The sequence below is a fragment of the Pipra filicauda genome, unplaced genomic scaffold (assembly GCF_003945595.2).
Source record: "Pipra filicauda isolate LSUMZ 115617 unplaced genomic scaffold, ASM394559v2 scaffold106_size2291244_pilon, whole genome shotgun sequence".
NCBI classification, from domain to species: domain Eukaryota; kingdom Metazoa; phylum Chordata; class Aves; order Passeriformes; family Pipridae; genus Pipra; species Pipra filicauda.
Genome location: NW_024103507.1, coordinates 140,723 through 153,402, shown reverse-complemented (window position 1 = coordinate 153,402; position 12,680 = coordinate 140,723). Strand labels below are relative to the sequence as shown.

At 37.9% G+C, this 12,680-nt stretch overlaps 1 protein-coding gene across 1 annotated transcript; it reads right to left on the bottom strand.

Moving 5' to 3' along the window:
- Positions 1-1,035: 1,035 nt before the first annotated feature.
- On the bottom strand, positions 1,036-12,680 carry GPRC6A (G protein-coupled receptor class C group 6 member A). The gene is made up of 6 exons (XM_027745363.2): positions 12,457-12,680; positions 10,589-10,892; positions 7,906-8,733; positions 4,956-5,168; positions 3,961-4,084; positions 1,036-2,655 (listed from the first exon to the last, which is right to left on the bottom strand). The coding sequence occupies exons 1-6, from the start codon at positions 12,645-12,647 to the stop codon at positions 1,547-1,549; spliced, it is 2,769 nt and encodes a 922-aa protein (XP_027601164.1). The 5' UTR covers positions 12,648-12,680; the 3' UTR covers positions 1,036-1,546.

Here is a 12,680-nt window from a genome sequence, read left to right as displayed (position 1 = left end):
AAATTGCACTCTTGTCATTCAAATTACTTTAAAATGTCTTCATAGATACACAGTACATAGTCTACGCGTCATAATTTCATCGCCCATGTCCATTTTTGAAATGTGATTTATTTTTTATTTTTAACAAAATATGAATAGAAAAATATGGATAAGAGTTACAACATATAAATAAAAATTTTATAAAAATAGATATAAATTACATAACCATAGCACAACATGCCTCCGTAACACAAAATCTACTGCTTTTATTTTGCTCTTCTACAACATCCAGTTATTCTAAATCGAAACAGAAGCATGGGCAAAACTCAAGGAATTTAGTATTATTTCACAGTAACATCTCACAGAAGTTAAAATATGTTTCAGGCTTCCAGAATATGGAAAAGTATTTTTCCTGGTCCCGGACTGACAGTGTAGCTCTGCTGTTTAGAATCTGAAAAAGCTCTGTGGTACCATTACCCTGACAGAAGAGTTCCTCCTTCTCTGAATTTGCCTTTTGTCTCTCATGCAGAAGGTACAGCACAGCTGTGCTCATGTTGCTACAGAGCAGAGACTCATCCAATGCAGATCATGCCAGTTCAATCTTGTGCTATTTCTATGTACTGTAATGGTGCATTGGCATGTTCTTATTGAAAATCAGATTTTTTTAACTTGTATACAACCCCCCAAAATTCCCAGGATGTACTCATGCTGATACTGGTAATTACACTATTTATCCTAATGAGAGGAATCAATAAGTGGTTTTAAGTTTTGACATTACACATTGTCCTTACACTCTCAACTAAGAGGACATCTGGGGACAAACACAGTAGGCTCCCTTTTCATGCATCAGAGGAGGTGCACGAGATGAATCAGCGTATTTCCTCTGAGTATGGAGAAAAAACGTAGATGAACATATGTATAACTACAGAGCTCCCGAGAAATTCTTTAATTCTTTTATAGACCTGTCTCTAGTTCATTACCATCCTGATAAATACAAGGAACTTTAAAGGTTACTGCAGCACTCATCTGGAATAAGGCGTGCAATTCTGGGGAGGAAAAAAAAGAGATTCACTGATACCAGCTGAAAAAGGTTACATTTGGAAGTTCAGAAGAATGGAAAGCCTATCTTAAAAGTGGAGACTAAAGGACTCGGCTTGTTTAGCCTAGCAAACAAAGGCTGGGACAAGGTTCTCTTTGATCTGTGAAATGGGGCCAGATGAGAAGAATAGCTCCTTAAAGAATTGTGTATCAGAGGCAAAAGAAGTGGAGTAAACTCATGTGGTCCCACCTATGTGACTGTAAGAAATAATATTTTTGTGATTCTTCTGTCTCACTTGAGGAAGGGAGATTGCAGAATAGGTTCCCACAGGTCCCTGCAGGAGCAAGGACTGGACTCTCAGAGCCAGGAAAGCCTCTCAGATTTGGTAATGGATAACTGCTTAAGTACAGGAGAACAAGAGTTTTCACATGTCCTGCTCTCCTTGGGGATGCCAAAAGAAAAGAGATCTGAGAGATAAATAGCTCTCTAAGATGGCTTTTTATCTTCCGGTACTTGACCACTGGCCAGTCATATGCTGGAGACTCTTTTCCTGGCAGCATTTTTAGGAAGAACCTTGCCTTTTATTAGTGGCTGCCCTGGCACTTGGAACTGGCAGTTTCCATTCACAGAGTTTTTGTCAGTTTTACACGAGTCTGAGATAGGAGCTCGGAAGCTAGAAGACTTTGAATCCAAAGAAACCTGACTAACAGTAACACTACCTGCACTTTTAGAGGAATACGTGTAAACCATTTTGAGAAAGGCAGATTTTGTGTTTGTTTCTTGCTTGTAAATGATGATATAGCACTTTGGAAGAAAAGTGCAGCAGAGGATTCCGTAATTGGATATTAAAACAACGATGATTTCCACTGCTGGTAAGTATTTGCCAAATGTAGTTGCATAGACAGGGATAAATACAATCCATGCTATGAAGTAAATTAGCATGCCAAAAGTGATGAATTTAGCTTCATTGTAGTTCTCTGGCAATTTCCTACCTTTAAAGGCAAATATGAAGCAAATAAAGGCTAGAGCGGCGATGTAGCCCAGCATAATCCCAAAAGCTACAATAGACCCCTCATTGCACTCCAGAATTATTACTCTTGGGATTGAGAAATTTTGGGTTACAAAAGGTGTCCTAAATATTAGCCAGAAGGTACAAATGATAACTTGAATTCCAGTGCAGGTGGCTACAGTGGGAATAGGTTTATACATGCATTTCAGGAAATTCTGAAGCTTGGGATCAAAGCTGAAGGCTAGTAAAATTTTTAGTGACTTCATTAAAATACATGAAATGCAGAGTGTAAAACTTATGCCAAAGAGTGCTTGCCTAGTTTTACATTTGAATTCTGTGGGTACATCTATGAAGAAGATGGTGCTCAAAAAAATTAAGAAGTGACTGAAGAGAATAATATAGCAGACAGTCAGACCACCAGATGCCTTTACAACTGGTGTGTTCAAGTTTTTAGTAAATATTACACAAATTGACAAAACTAACACAACCCCGAAAGCAGACAGAAGGAGGAGGAAAACAGCAAACCAGTCAGTCCAGGTGAGGAAATAGATTGTCTTTTTGTAGCATGTGGTACTGTTGATGGGAGCCCAGTAGGTTTTGTTGTTACATCGGTAGCAGTAATCCATATCTGGAAGAAAAAAGGAAGATCATTTAAGAACACAAAGTAAATAAACTGCGAAGTGTTTTATCGGCCTTGAGATACAGGAGCAACGTGGGAAGGGCTACTAAGAGGAAAAGACGTGTCTGACTGCATCTGACTGCTGCTGTCGCCGTCCAGGTGGAGGAGCTGCAGAGCTGCGGTGGCTGCGGTGGCACTGACAGAACTGCCTGCCAGCTGGGAGCAAGGGTTTCCTGCAGCCAGGGACAGGGAGAGGACAGGGAGAATGACCAGGGTTCTAAAATTGTCTTGGTCATCACTGACTAGCAATATGTGACCTGGCCAGAGCTCTGGACAGGAAAACTTTTACTAAAACCTGAACAATAAATAATCAATTCTCTTGCAAAAAATTTGAACTATTTTTCTTTTATTTGTCTATTTTGACAAGAAGACACCCCTACATGCTCATTACAGATAGCTTTTGAAATACAATAACAAGAAGAAACATTGCTTTAGTTTATGATTTGAAAGGTGCTTTTGCTTTGAAATTCTTGTCCTCTGATATGGAGACATTTCACAGCTAATTGAATAAGAAGGTAAAATTTAATTTCCTTCTGCTCTCAGGATATTAAAAGTACAAAGCACCACAGTTTTCTTAATTCCATCTCTCTCCTCCATATTTAATTTTCTGCTTTAAAAATTTTTGCTTAAACCTATAAATGAACCACTGGTAAAGTACACATCAGATTTGATACTAGAAAATATTACTGTACAATTCTGGTAAGCAAAATACATAACGCTTGAACTTCATAGATGCATAGGCTCATAGAAGAGTTTGGGTTGGAAGGGACCTTAAAAGACCATCTAGTTACAACCACCCCTGCCAGAGGCAGGGACACCTTCCACTACATCAGGTAGCTCCATCCAACCTGCCCTTGAACACTTCCAAAGAGGGGGCATCCACAACAACTTCTCTGGGCAACCTGTTCCAGTCTCTCACCACCCTCACAGTAAAGAAATTCTTCCTTATTGGACTGGGTGTACTATGGAAAGACAGGGAGGCAAGACTCTATTTTAATGAGAGTCAGTCTCACTGATAAATCAGCCAGAATTTCCATCCTAGCAAAGGATAACGCTAGTTAGCTGGCCAATCTAACTGCTTTAAGTTTGGTCTCCTAAAAAGCATTTATAGCAAGTTTTACGGGAAACTGTTCATAAACAAATATTTAAATCCCCTTCCAAAGTTAAACCCAAGGTTGTCAAGGCACATTATATATAAACAGAACAATTGTACTGATGTCTAAATAAACTTTTATTTGGATCACAATTCTTTACCTGTTAGATTGCTGTAATGGTTTTCTGGGCAGTAAACACACTCATAGCAGCATGTATGTGGACTTTCCGTAACCTTTTTCATCTGGCCTGGCCTGCAGTGCTGGGAACATGTTGACTGAACTTTCTGCAGTGTGCAAAGAATAAAAAACAAACAAACAAAATCTCTAAAAAAACATTAATATAAACCTCCAGTAATGCTGCAATTTGTACTGTGGGGTTGTTTCTTTTTTTTTTTGGTATCATCCATATTTTAAGGGAATCTGAAAGTTATGTTGAACGTTTGCTTGCACCACAAAGAGGGGCAAGATTTGAGGTTTTCTTCTGTCCTCAACTGAGTTCACATGCTGAGACTAGAATTCAACCCACTTGGTAAAGCAGTCTCTCCTTGTCCAATTAGTGGGGAGCTGCATCATGAACTCAGACCTCCAGCCATGCACAGATAACAGATTATCCAGTTGGAACTGTCCAGGACCACACACTAGTTCTGTGTACACCAGTGCTGGGGCTACGAATGGCACCACCTACTCATGTAGCCATGATGACCCCAGCTCTAACAGGACCAAATAAACAACAAAGCATCTTCTTTTCTTTTTAAACAATAAACTCAATAGATATGAGTCTTCATGTAAAAAAGGGGAAAAAAAATTGTGGTTAATTAGAGAGGGGTTTTTTTTGTACACAGTCATTTCTTATTTTAAGATCCCTTTTCAAGATTCTTGAGTGGCATCCCTAGGACAGACATAGCTTCTCATCTTAGGAAGCCTTCTAGGAGCATTCTAGAGAAATAAATAAATTTTAAATTGATGCTCACAGGCTAATATGCATCTCAGGATGCATGAAAGTGATCAAATATACTCCAAAAGGATTCTTCACTCTTAAAGGAGAACATTAAACTACAAGAGAGATTTCTGGCTGACACATTCAGTTGCAAATGCCGGAGGGAGAAGAAATCATATGAATCAAATTTCACGTTATGTCAATAAATTAAAAATTACCTTTAAATCTAGAAAATCTTTTTTTTTCTCTTCATCCTCAAAGATAAAGTCACCTTTCTCTGCATCATATTCTGCCACAGTGGTGATTTCCATGTGGCCATCGATTTCTTTCCAAAGAAGTACATCATAACTGGTGCTCATATCTCCATTGGAGTCAAACTTGACTTCTTTATCATCATCAATGAATACAACTTTTTTAAGTTCTTCAAGGAGCTGCACATAAGTATAAGAAATGATAACATACATCAGTATCATGTCAGTGTGACGAACTGAGTAATTTAACATTTGTATGGTAAAATCAAGTTAAAAAGAAATGCTTTTAGGACTAAGAAAAGTATTAAAATCTAAATTCATCTTTATAGCTGTTTACAGAATTACATATACAGACAATCCTGTTGACCTTAAAAAATCTATTAATAAAAAATTAATAATTTCCTAACTCTATGCAGTGTGCACAAATACTCAGATTAGTATTCTTTTGCAGCCATGGAAATTTTGGTATAATGTTAGGAGAAAAAATATTTTTGCTTGCAAGAGCTAATGGTCCTTTGACACTCCCCTTTTTGTAAAGAACAAGGGTGAGTGGTACTCCTGCTATCACTTTACTGTCATCAGAGGCAATCTGGGCAACACTTTCTTCCAGAGTAAATTCCCCCAGTATGTCTGGAAATATCTAGCATTTTTCTCAGATGTGACTCTGACTGAATTTGTGTATGGCAAGGGGAGACTCAGAACTGTTGAATGAACAATATGTGCCAGTTTGCTCAGATGAAGAGATCAATGGCACAACGGCAATAAACCGCAAGGCCATATTTGATAGGTCATAGGAAATACCAAAATAAGAATGCTTGATAAGGCAATTGTCCAGCTTCATATTGCAATCCATTCTGTTCAACAGGGTAAAATTTCTGCCTCCCTACTCACAAACAGCCAGATCAAAAAGGTCTCTGTGAATATAGAAAGAGCAGGTTAAGGCAGATATAACCCACTCTCAATTCATAGGGATATCGTTGAAGAACTTCCATTTGCTACCGTGGTTCTTAATCAAAACAAAGGTTCTATTATTTTGCAGGCCTAATGACTTTTTGGCAACAGGGATTAACTGACAAGGAAAAAATTTAATGTTTTGTGAAAGGCTGAGTTCAATTGCTTTTGAAAGTCATGCTCTTACATGGATCCATTTGTAACATTCGTAGCATTTAACAAACATGCTGAAAGGTATACTGCCTCAATAGGCTTTGTCAAATATGTGTAACACATCTGGTGTATATAATATGCCATTATTTCATGTATAATCTAATTTTTTTGAGAGTTTGTATAACTTATGAAGAACCAGTGTGTTTCTAACCAGTAGTGCATTCAATTTGGATGCTGCATAGTTGTGTGGAACTGAATAGGATTTCTTTTGATTGTACATACTCAGACTTGTCTTTTAATATTTCTCATCTTTACTTTTCCAATTTCTCTAGCAATACGAGGACACCAGAGCTTTTTGAATATATCTAGGGTTTCAGATGGAAGCTCTATTTTTAGCAATATTTTGATGTAACTGATGATTATTTTTGTGCAGTCTGTAACACCAATCACTCTATTGTTTCTCTGTATATAAAGATGTGTGATATGGATTATTTGGATCCTAAGCTTTATCTATATACATAAATCCCTTTCTAGAAAGTTTAAATGTAGTGTAGAAGAAGTATGTAATGAAAACAACACAAGGAAAATAATTATTGCTTTCAGTTTTCTTCACAAGTGTTTAACAACTTAAAAGGATTTTTAATTTTGATGGTTTGGGATTTGGCTTAACAATGATGTAAATACAGCTCCATAAAGTTGCATTCCTACAGAGCAGTCCTGAATTTGTCTCATTTGCATTTACAAATTCATGTGAGAGTCCAATTGTTACTGGGTTGTTGGTTGGTTGGTTTGTTGGTGTTGGTTTTTTTCAAATCCCCTATCTTGGTTTGACCTGCCCTGACCTAGGATAAGAGGTCAGAGCAAGTCAGAGTGGTTGTTTGACTTTTAAATTAACATTTGTTTAATCCTCTGAGTAAAAGTGTGTAAAAGTGAATACTCCCAAGCAGGTTCTTGGGTAAAAGGTCAGGTCAGGTTTACTTGTCTGATTTTTCCTCTTCTTTTCCCACCCAGTTGAGTGTGATAATGAGTACCTAACCTATCTTAAAGATTATGTCTAATTTTCCAACCAGTCAATTCAGTATGAATCAAAATGAAACTGAAAATGTGTTGCATTTTCAGTTTCAAGTAGAAATTAATTATAGAGGAAAATACTTGAATTAAGACAAAACAGATACAACGGTGAGAGAGAGAGAGGAAAATTGAAACTCTTTGGTGAATGTTCCTATCCAGCAGTATCCCCATCTCTCAAAAGCACTCATAGATGTGTATTACACGTAGTGGTTTACAGCAACAGGACCAACTACTAGTAGCTGAAGAGCTGATAAGTCAACTGTAGAGTGACTACACAAAATTTATTTTATCCTACATGAGTAGCTAGCAAGATGTTCTGTCAAGAAGCCTACAGAATGGAGCCTTCATTCGAGCTGGTACCTACTCTATGTGCTCTTTGGAGGTGATGGAAGAAGTGTTAGGGTAGTTAATGAAGCCCGGAAGCTAAAGATCCCTTCTCCACTTGTGGAATCACATATTTACAGCCATTGTTATTGTACTCATCAAGGAGGAGGTGGTGGTTATGCAGTTACCACCATCCAGTAGCTATCTATATCTACAGCAGAACACATAAGCCAAAAAAAGGGAGACAAAACTGGAGTGTAGTTATCACTGCAGCAGCTAGATACTGCTGCTCTGGCAGGAGGAGGAATAAAATGTCATTTAGTAAAAGGACCGAGCTAGAAAATCCAGGAATGTGGGAGCAAAAAATTAGGTGAAAGTTAGGCAGAGATTATAAGACCTGAAAAAGTTAACATCTTACCTCCCAGGGAGTGAAGGCAGAGGGATCCTTGCAGTTTCTGTTTTTGCATTGTCCTTTAATGGCATGAGCTATGGCATAGACTGCAAGTGTAGTACTTTGGATAAATCCTGGTTCAATGTTAGCATTCAAAAAATCATCTCTCCAGATCTGGTGTTTATTCTCAACATCTTCCAGTAGATCATCCTGGGACTGGTTTGAAATGCATGTTTGAAAATCGTGATATTCCAAATTTGCACAAACTGACAAAAGCATAATATATTCACGTAAAAACTTGTTGTTTTTAGTGGGCTTTTCATGAAGATTTCTCAGAAAGTTTTGGAATGAGGACATATCTCCACTTTTAAATCCAAATCCCACAATGGTTCCCAGCTGTCTGATATTGGGAATTGTACTGATTTTGACTGCAGCTGACCAGTTATCACTTGCAATCCAGATTTTATTAACGTTCCTCTCAATTGCCTTCTTAAATAATTTGAGCACATGGAACTGTCTCATAAAGACCACAATAACATTTACTCTTGTTTCCTTGACAATCTTCTCAATTGCATGATCAACTTTGGTGTGAAAGGTGCTGTCAGAGAGATAGGCTGGCAACATTTCTTTAAAAGCTATGCAAACGTTGTTTGCCATGGCCTGGACCCCAAAGCTCTCCAGAGCGAACCGCCCATTGTCATCATCAGTGGCTATTACTCCAATCCAGTTCCACCCAGATTCACAGATCAAGTGGGTCATTGCTCTTGTCTGATGAAAATCACTGGGGATAGTCCTGAAGAAAGAAGGAAACCTGATTTTGTCACTGAGGATTTCAGCTGATGATGCAGGACTGACCTAGGAAGAGCGAACAATTCAGTTACAGAGTTGGTCTCCCCCAAGAGATCCAAAGCTGCCACAATTGCTCTTTTTTCCAGCCTGACCCAGCCTCCCTTCTTCCTGTGAGTGAGCATCAACAAGCTACAGCCAAATGGGACAAGTTCCCTCTCCCTGCTCTTAGGATTCAGACTTGTGTCCAGTACCGGTTCCACTTTTTTTCGTCCTTATCAGCATAATTCAGTGAAGGCAGAGAACAAAACCTTTCAAAATGGATATGACAGTTATGATGGTATAAAGATTTTGGTTTACTCTGTTCAGATACTATCAACATACTATTCAAAACAATAGTTAAAACACTGGAAGCATTAACTATTTTTTGAGTTACTATTCAAATTCCTAGTGCTTTTATATATTGCAGTATTTTTCTATCATTGAGTGTGTTAGTATGGTTTATCCATATACATATACTCTTTCCAACATTTAATTATTATATATGTTAAAAGAATCATTAAATCTGTTTGAAGAATCTCCCAGAAAAACAAAGACTAACAAATAGTACAGAATGCTCTAATTCTTTTGTACAAAATGTTTACTATCTTTTTCTTGTGAATGTAGCTAGAAAAACATAAATTGAACATTGCTATTCCAATCTTTCTAGTTTTAATCCTTCTCTATTTGTTTGATGGAACTTTTCCCCCTACGTTGCTTGATGGTTCTTAAAAAATAAATCTGAGCTTTCCAAAATAAGAGTCACCTGCCTGGAGGTGATACCAAATCTTACGGGTGTCAGAAGATCGCAGATGCTATTGATAAGAAAAATCTGCTGGGTCCCATTTTCCATCTATGCCCTAATGCAGGTTTGTTTCATACCACTTGCCTTTTAGTTATGTTCAAGTGTGGCACTTCAGTTTTCGTACTTACTATAGCTCCTGTGGTGGCGTTGAAGGTCAGAATTACTTCCTACCATTGCAGAGGAGAAGATTCAGTTAGAAGTTATCTTTGGTTCAGATTTTACGTCTTTTCCAAGTGTTTGGTTACTATGTTGCTACTTTGCAGAGTTAATTTATATCAATTCACAAAAACCAAAGTGCAAGACAGGATGGTGTGGAAGTTATCTGCTTTTTTCATGTTGGTCCCAGCTTTGACCCTTACTCTTTTACAATGGTGAAAGCAGGAACATAAGCACTGGCCAAGGCACAAGTGTGGGGCAGTACTACTCCTAGAGAGGTCAGAAATGAAGAACAACGCTTCTGGAATGACTGTGTGGATCTAAATGGTTGTGTTCTTTCTCTTCTACTGCTTGAGGAGTAACAGGAGTAAATCTGTGTTTTATAGCAGCCTTCCTCACTTTTCTGTCCATAGTTTTATCTGACTCTAATAATTAATTTCTCTTGGGCAGAAAAGAATTCCCAGATTTCTGTCTAGATTTGACTTAGTCCCTCTTTTTTTTTTTTTTTTCAGTTTGAGATTGAGTATTGTCATATTCACCACCTGCCAGACTAGACGTGGCAGCTGCAATTTTGCTGCCTGACCAAAGTCCTAGAGTGTCATCCAAGGTACATTGGAGTAACTGGCACAAACAGGACTGACTAATGGCAACGCCAGGCTGACAAGAGCCCAGCATCACCCTGAAAGAGCACTTGGATGCATGTGCCTCAGGCATATAAAATATCCCTTACTGCTTTTGTTTTGGCAAGTGAATCAAGTCCTCCATTTGGAGCTGAAGTCCACCCCTCCTGATGTCCTTAGATTGAGCCAAATCCTGCCCTGTAGTAAACACGTGGCTCTTGCAATTCCTATGATCAGAAATGCAGCTTTATTCTCAGGTAAATTTGAACCTCTGTTCAAAATAATTCAATTCCCTAAAACCTACCTGTGGGATTAGTTGCAAAGCCAACAGCCTTGAAACTGCCATCGACACCTCCGAGTAGCTGGCTCCAATGACTGCCTTAATTCTCGGGATATAGTTTGAGTAGTTACACTTGAACTCTACAGCATCCTCAGAAGAATTGAATTTTGACAGAAACCTCAGAGCAGATGCCATGGCTTTTGTAACTTCTGCACACGTGTCATATATCTCGTAGCCCAGAGTAACTCCAGATAACAGCGTTGAATTGTTGATTGTTTCAATAGCATGTATCATTGCAAGTGTCTGAAGGAAAACTTGAATTTCAAAGCTGTCAGGAAACACAGGAGGTATTTTTTAGAAAAACATTGCTGGAAACAAGGTTGAAGCAAAGTCAGTTTTGAGCATCTCCCTTAGAATTTGACAACTATTGAGAAGAAATTATGGGTAGTAAGTTTTGTGTGATTTTCTTGGGTTTTAGTGTACAAAAGATTAGAAACCATGTATTTTTATCTCACCTAATGGGAGATTAAGGAAAATGAACACAAAACATAATATATGCCTGGAAAAAAAAAAAAGTGTTTTTCTGAAAAAAAGGGGACTAAAAATTTAATTTTCATGCTACATGAAAATTTGCAAGTAATATCTTTGAGAAGTATCTGTCAATGTCAGTTAAAAAATTCCAATTTATTACATCTGTCCAGTAAGCCTTTTAAAAAAAGTATTTGCTTTCACCAAATGCATCAAGCAAAGAAAAGGAAGTCTCTAGTGATTGCATTGATGTTTCCAAAATCCTACCTAGACCTGCAAAAGTTAGTACAGCTATTTCCCTCATCTCCAGTGGATGTTAAATCAGATGCTTAATCAGAATTCTGCTAGCAAAAAATGTCTGTACTATAACCAACCCTACTCTCAGTCAAACTTTTCTAAAGTTTACAAATCTTGTGAACTAACTTAAATTTCAGATGGACCTGAGACAATTTATGACTCTGTAGACAAATAAGGGAAGACTGACAAAATTATCAACTTTATCAACATTTTGTTTGTAAATCCAAATGGATGCCTGCATGTCTATCTGATTATTAGATTCAGATGTGGGATTAAGATGCATGCAAAATTCAAATAAAATTTGAGGATGTGAACCTGTATTTAAATTAAACAAAATGCATATTTGGGATTCCTGGGCTTAGGAAAGCTTTGTTATACTTAAAACGAAGTTCTTCACCAGGTTTCCTTCTCATGCATTCCAGAAAAATGGATGTTTCAAGCACAGCAGGATTTGGAGCCCAACAAAATAAATATTCTGGTGCACACTCTGAACCTGAATACCTTCATCACATGGTGTTTATATGTAGTCTATCATGTAACATAATACCATGATTATAATTCAGAGAGTAATAATTACAGTAATTATAAAAATAATTACAATGCCGTCTGCAAGGTACTATTGTAGGTGCCCTGTGAGGTGGGAGGCATACTTGACTATGGGCTTAGGTAAAATGTGTCAGAACATGTCAAATCATGTGGGTTCAACTTCTTAACAAAAAATGATAAGCTGCACAACAGAGTCCTTCACTCCTATAGCAAATTAGCAATTCCATGGAAATTAAATGATTGTTCAGCACAAACCTCCAAGATTACTAGATTATCTATGAAGACTGAAATAGGATCAAATGCTCATTCCATTCCTCAGGCAGCCACAGTATTTTTTACTGTAACTTGGCCATGCTTTATCACCCTGTATTAATTTATGTGAATTTTGTGTGATGTCCGAGGTATTTTTAAGGACTAAGAAAAGCAAAAGGGCCAGAATTTGTTCACCTTAATGTAAGAGTTACATGCCCAATTTCAGCGACCTCTTCTTTGCTAGATATGTAATTTCCAGTATTACTCACCTGGCACAGTTCTGAATTACTGGCTTGATGGGATCTTCCGGATGCAGCATTTCGCTATGAACTGCAAACAAGCCTCCAATAACGATGTCTCCTGGAGAACTGGCACCCACGAAGTCGACAGCACTCTGGCAAGAGAAAGCAATATCAATGCCTATCACAAAGCAGGGGACCAAAAAGCTGACAAATGCCATGTTTCTGTTTCACTTGCTCACTCCCAGCTACAG

Bases quoted from the DNA above. Each gene is read 5' to 3' on its own strand.
- GPRC6A (XM_027745363.2), bottom strand. From the start codon at position 12,647: ATGGCATTTGTCAGCTTTTTGGTCCCCTGCTTTGTGATAGGCATTGAT. The intron at 10,893-12,456 runs GTGAGTAATACT...GTTTCCTGACAG, and splicing joins GTAATTCAGAACTGTGCCAG to CTTTGAAATTCAAGTTTTCC. The intron at 4,085-4,955 runs GTAATTTTTAAT...TGCACACTGCAG, and splicing joins AAGATTTTCTAGATTTAAAG to AAAGTTCAGTCAACATGTTC.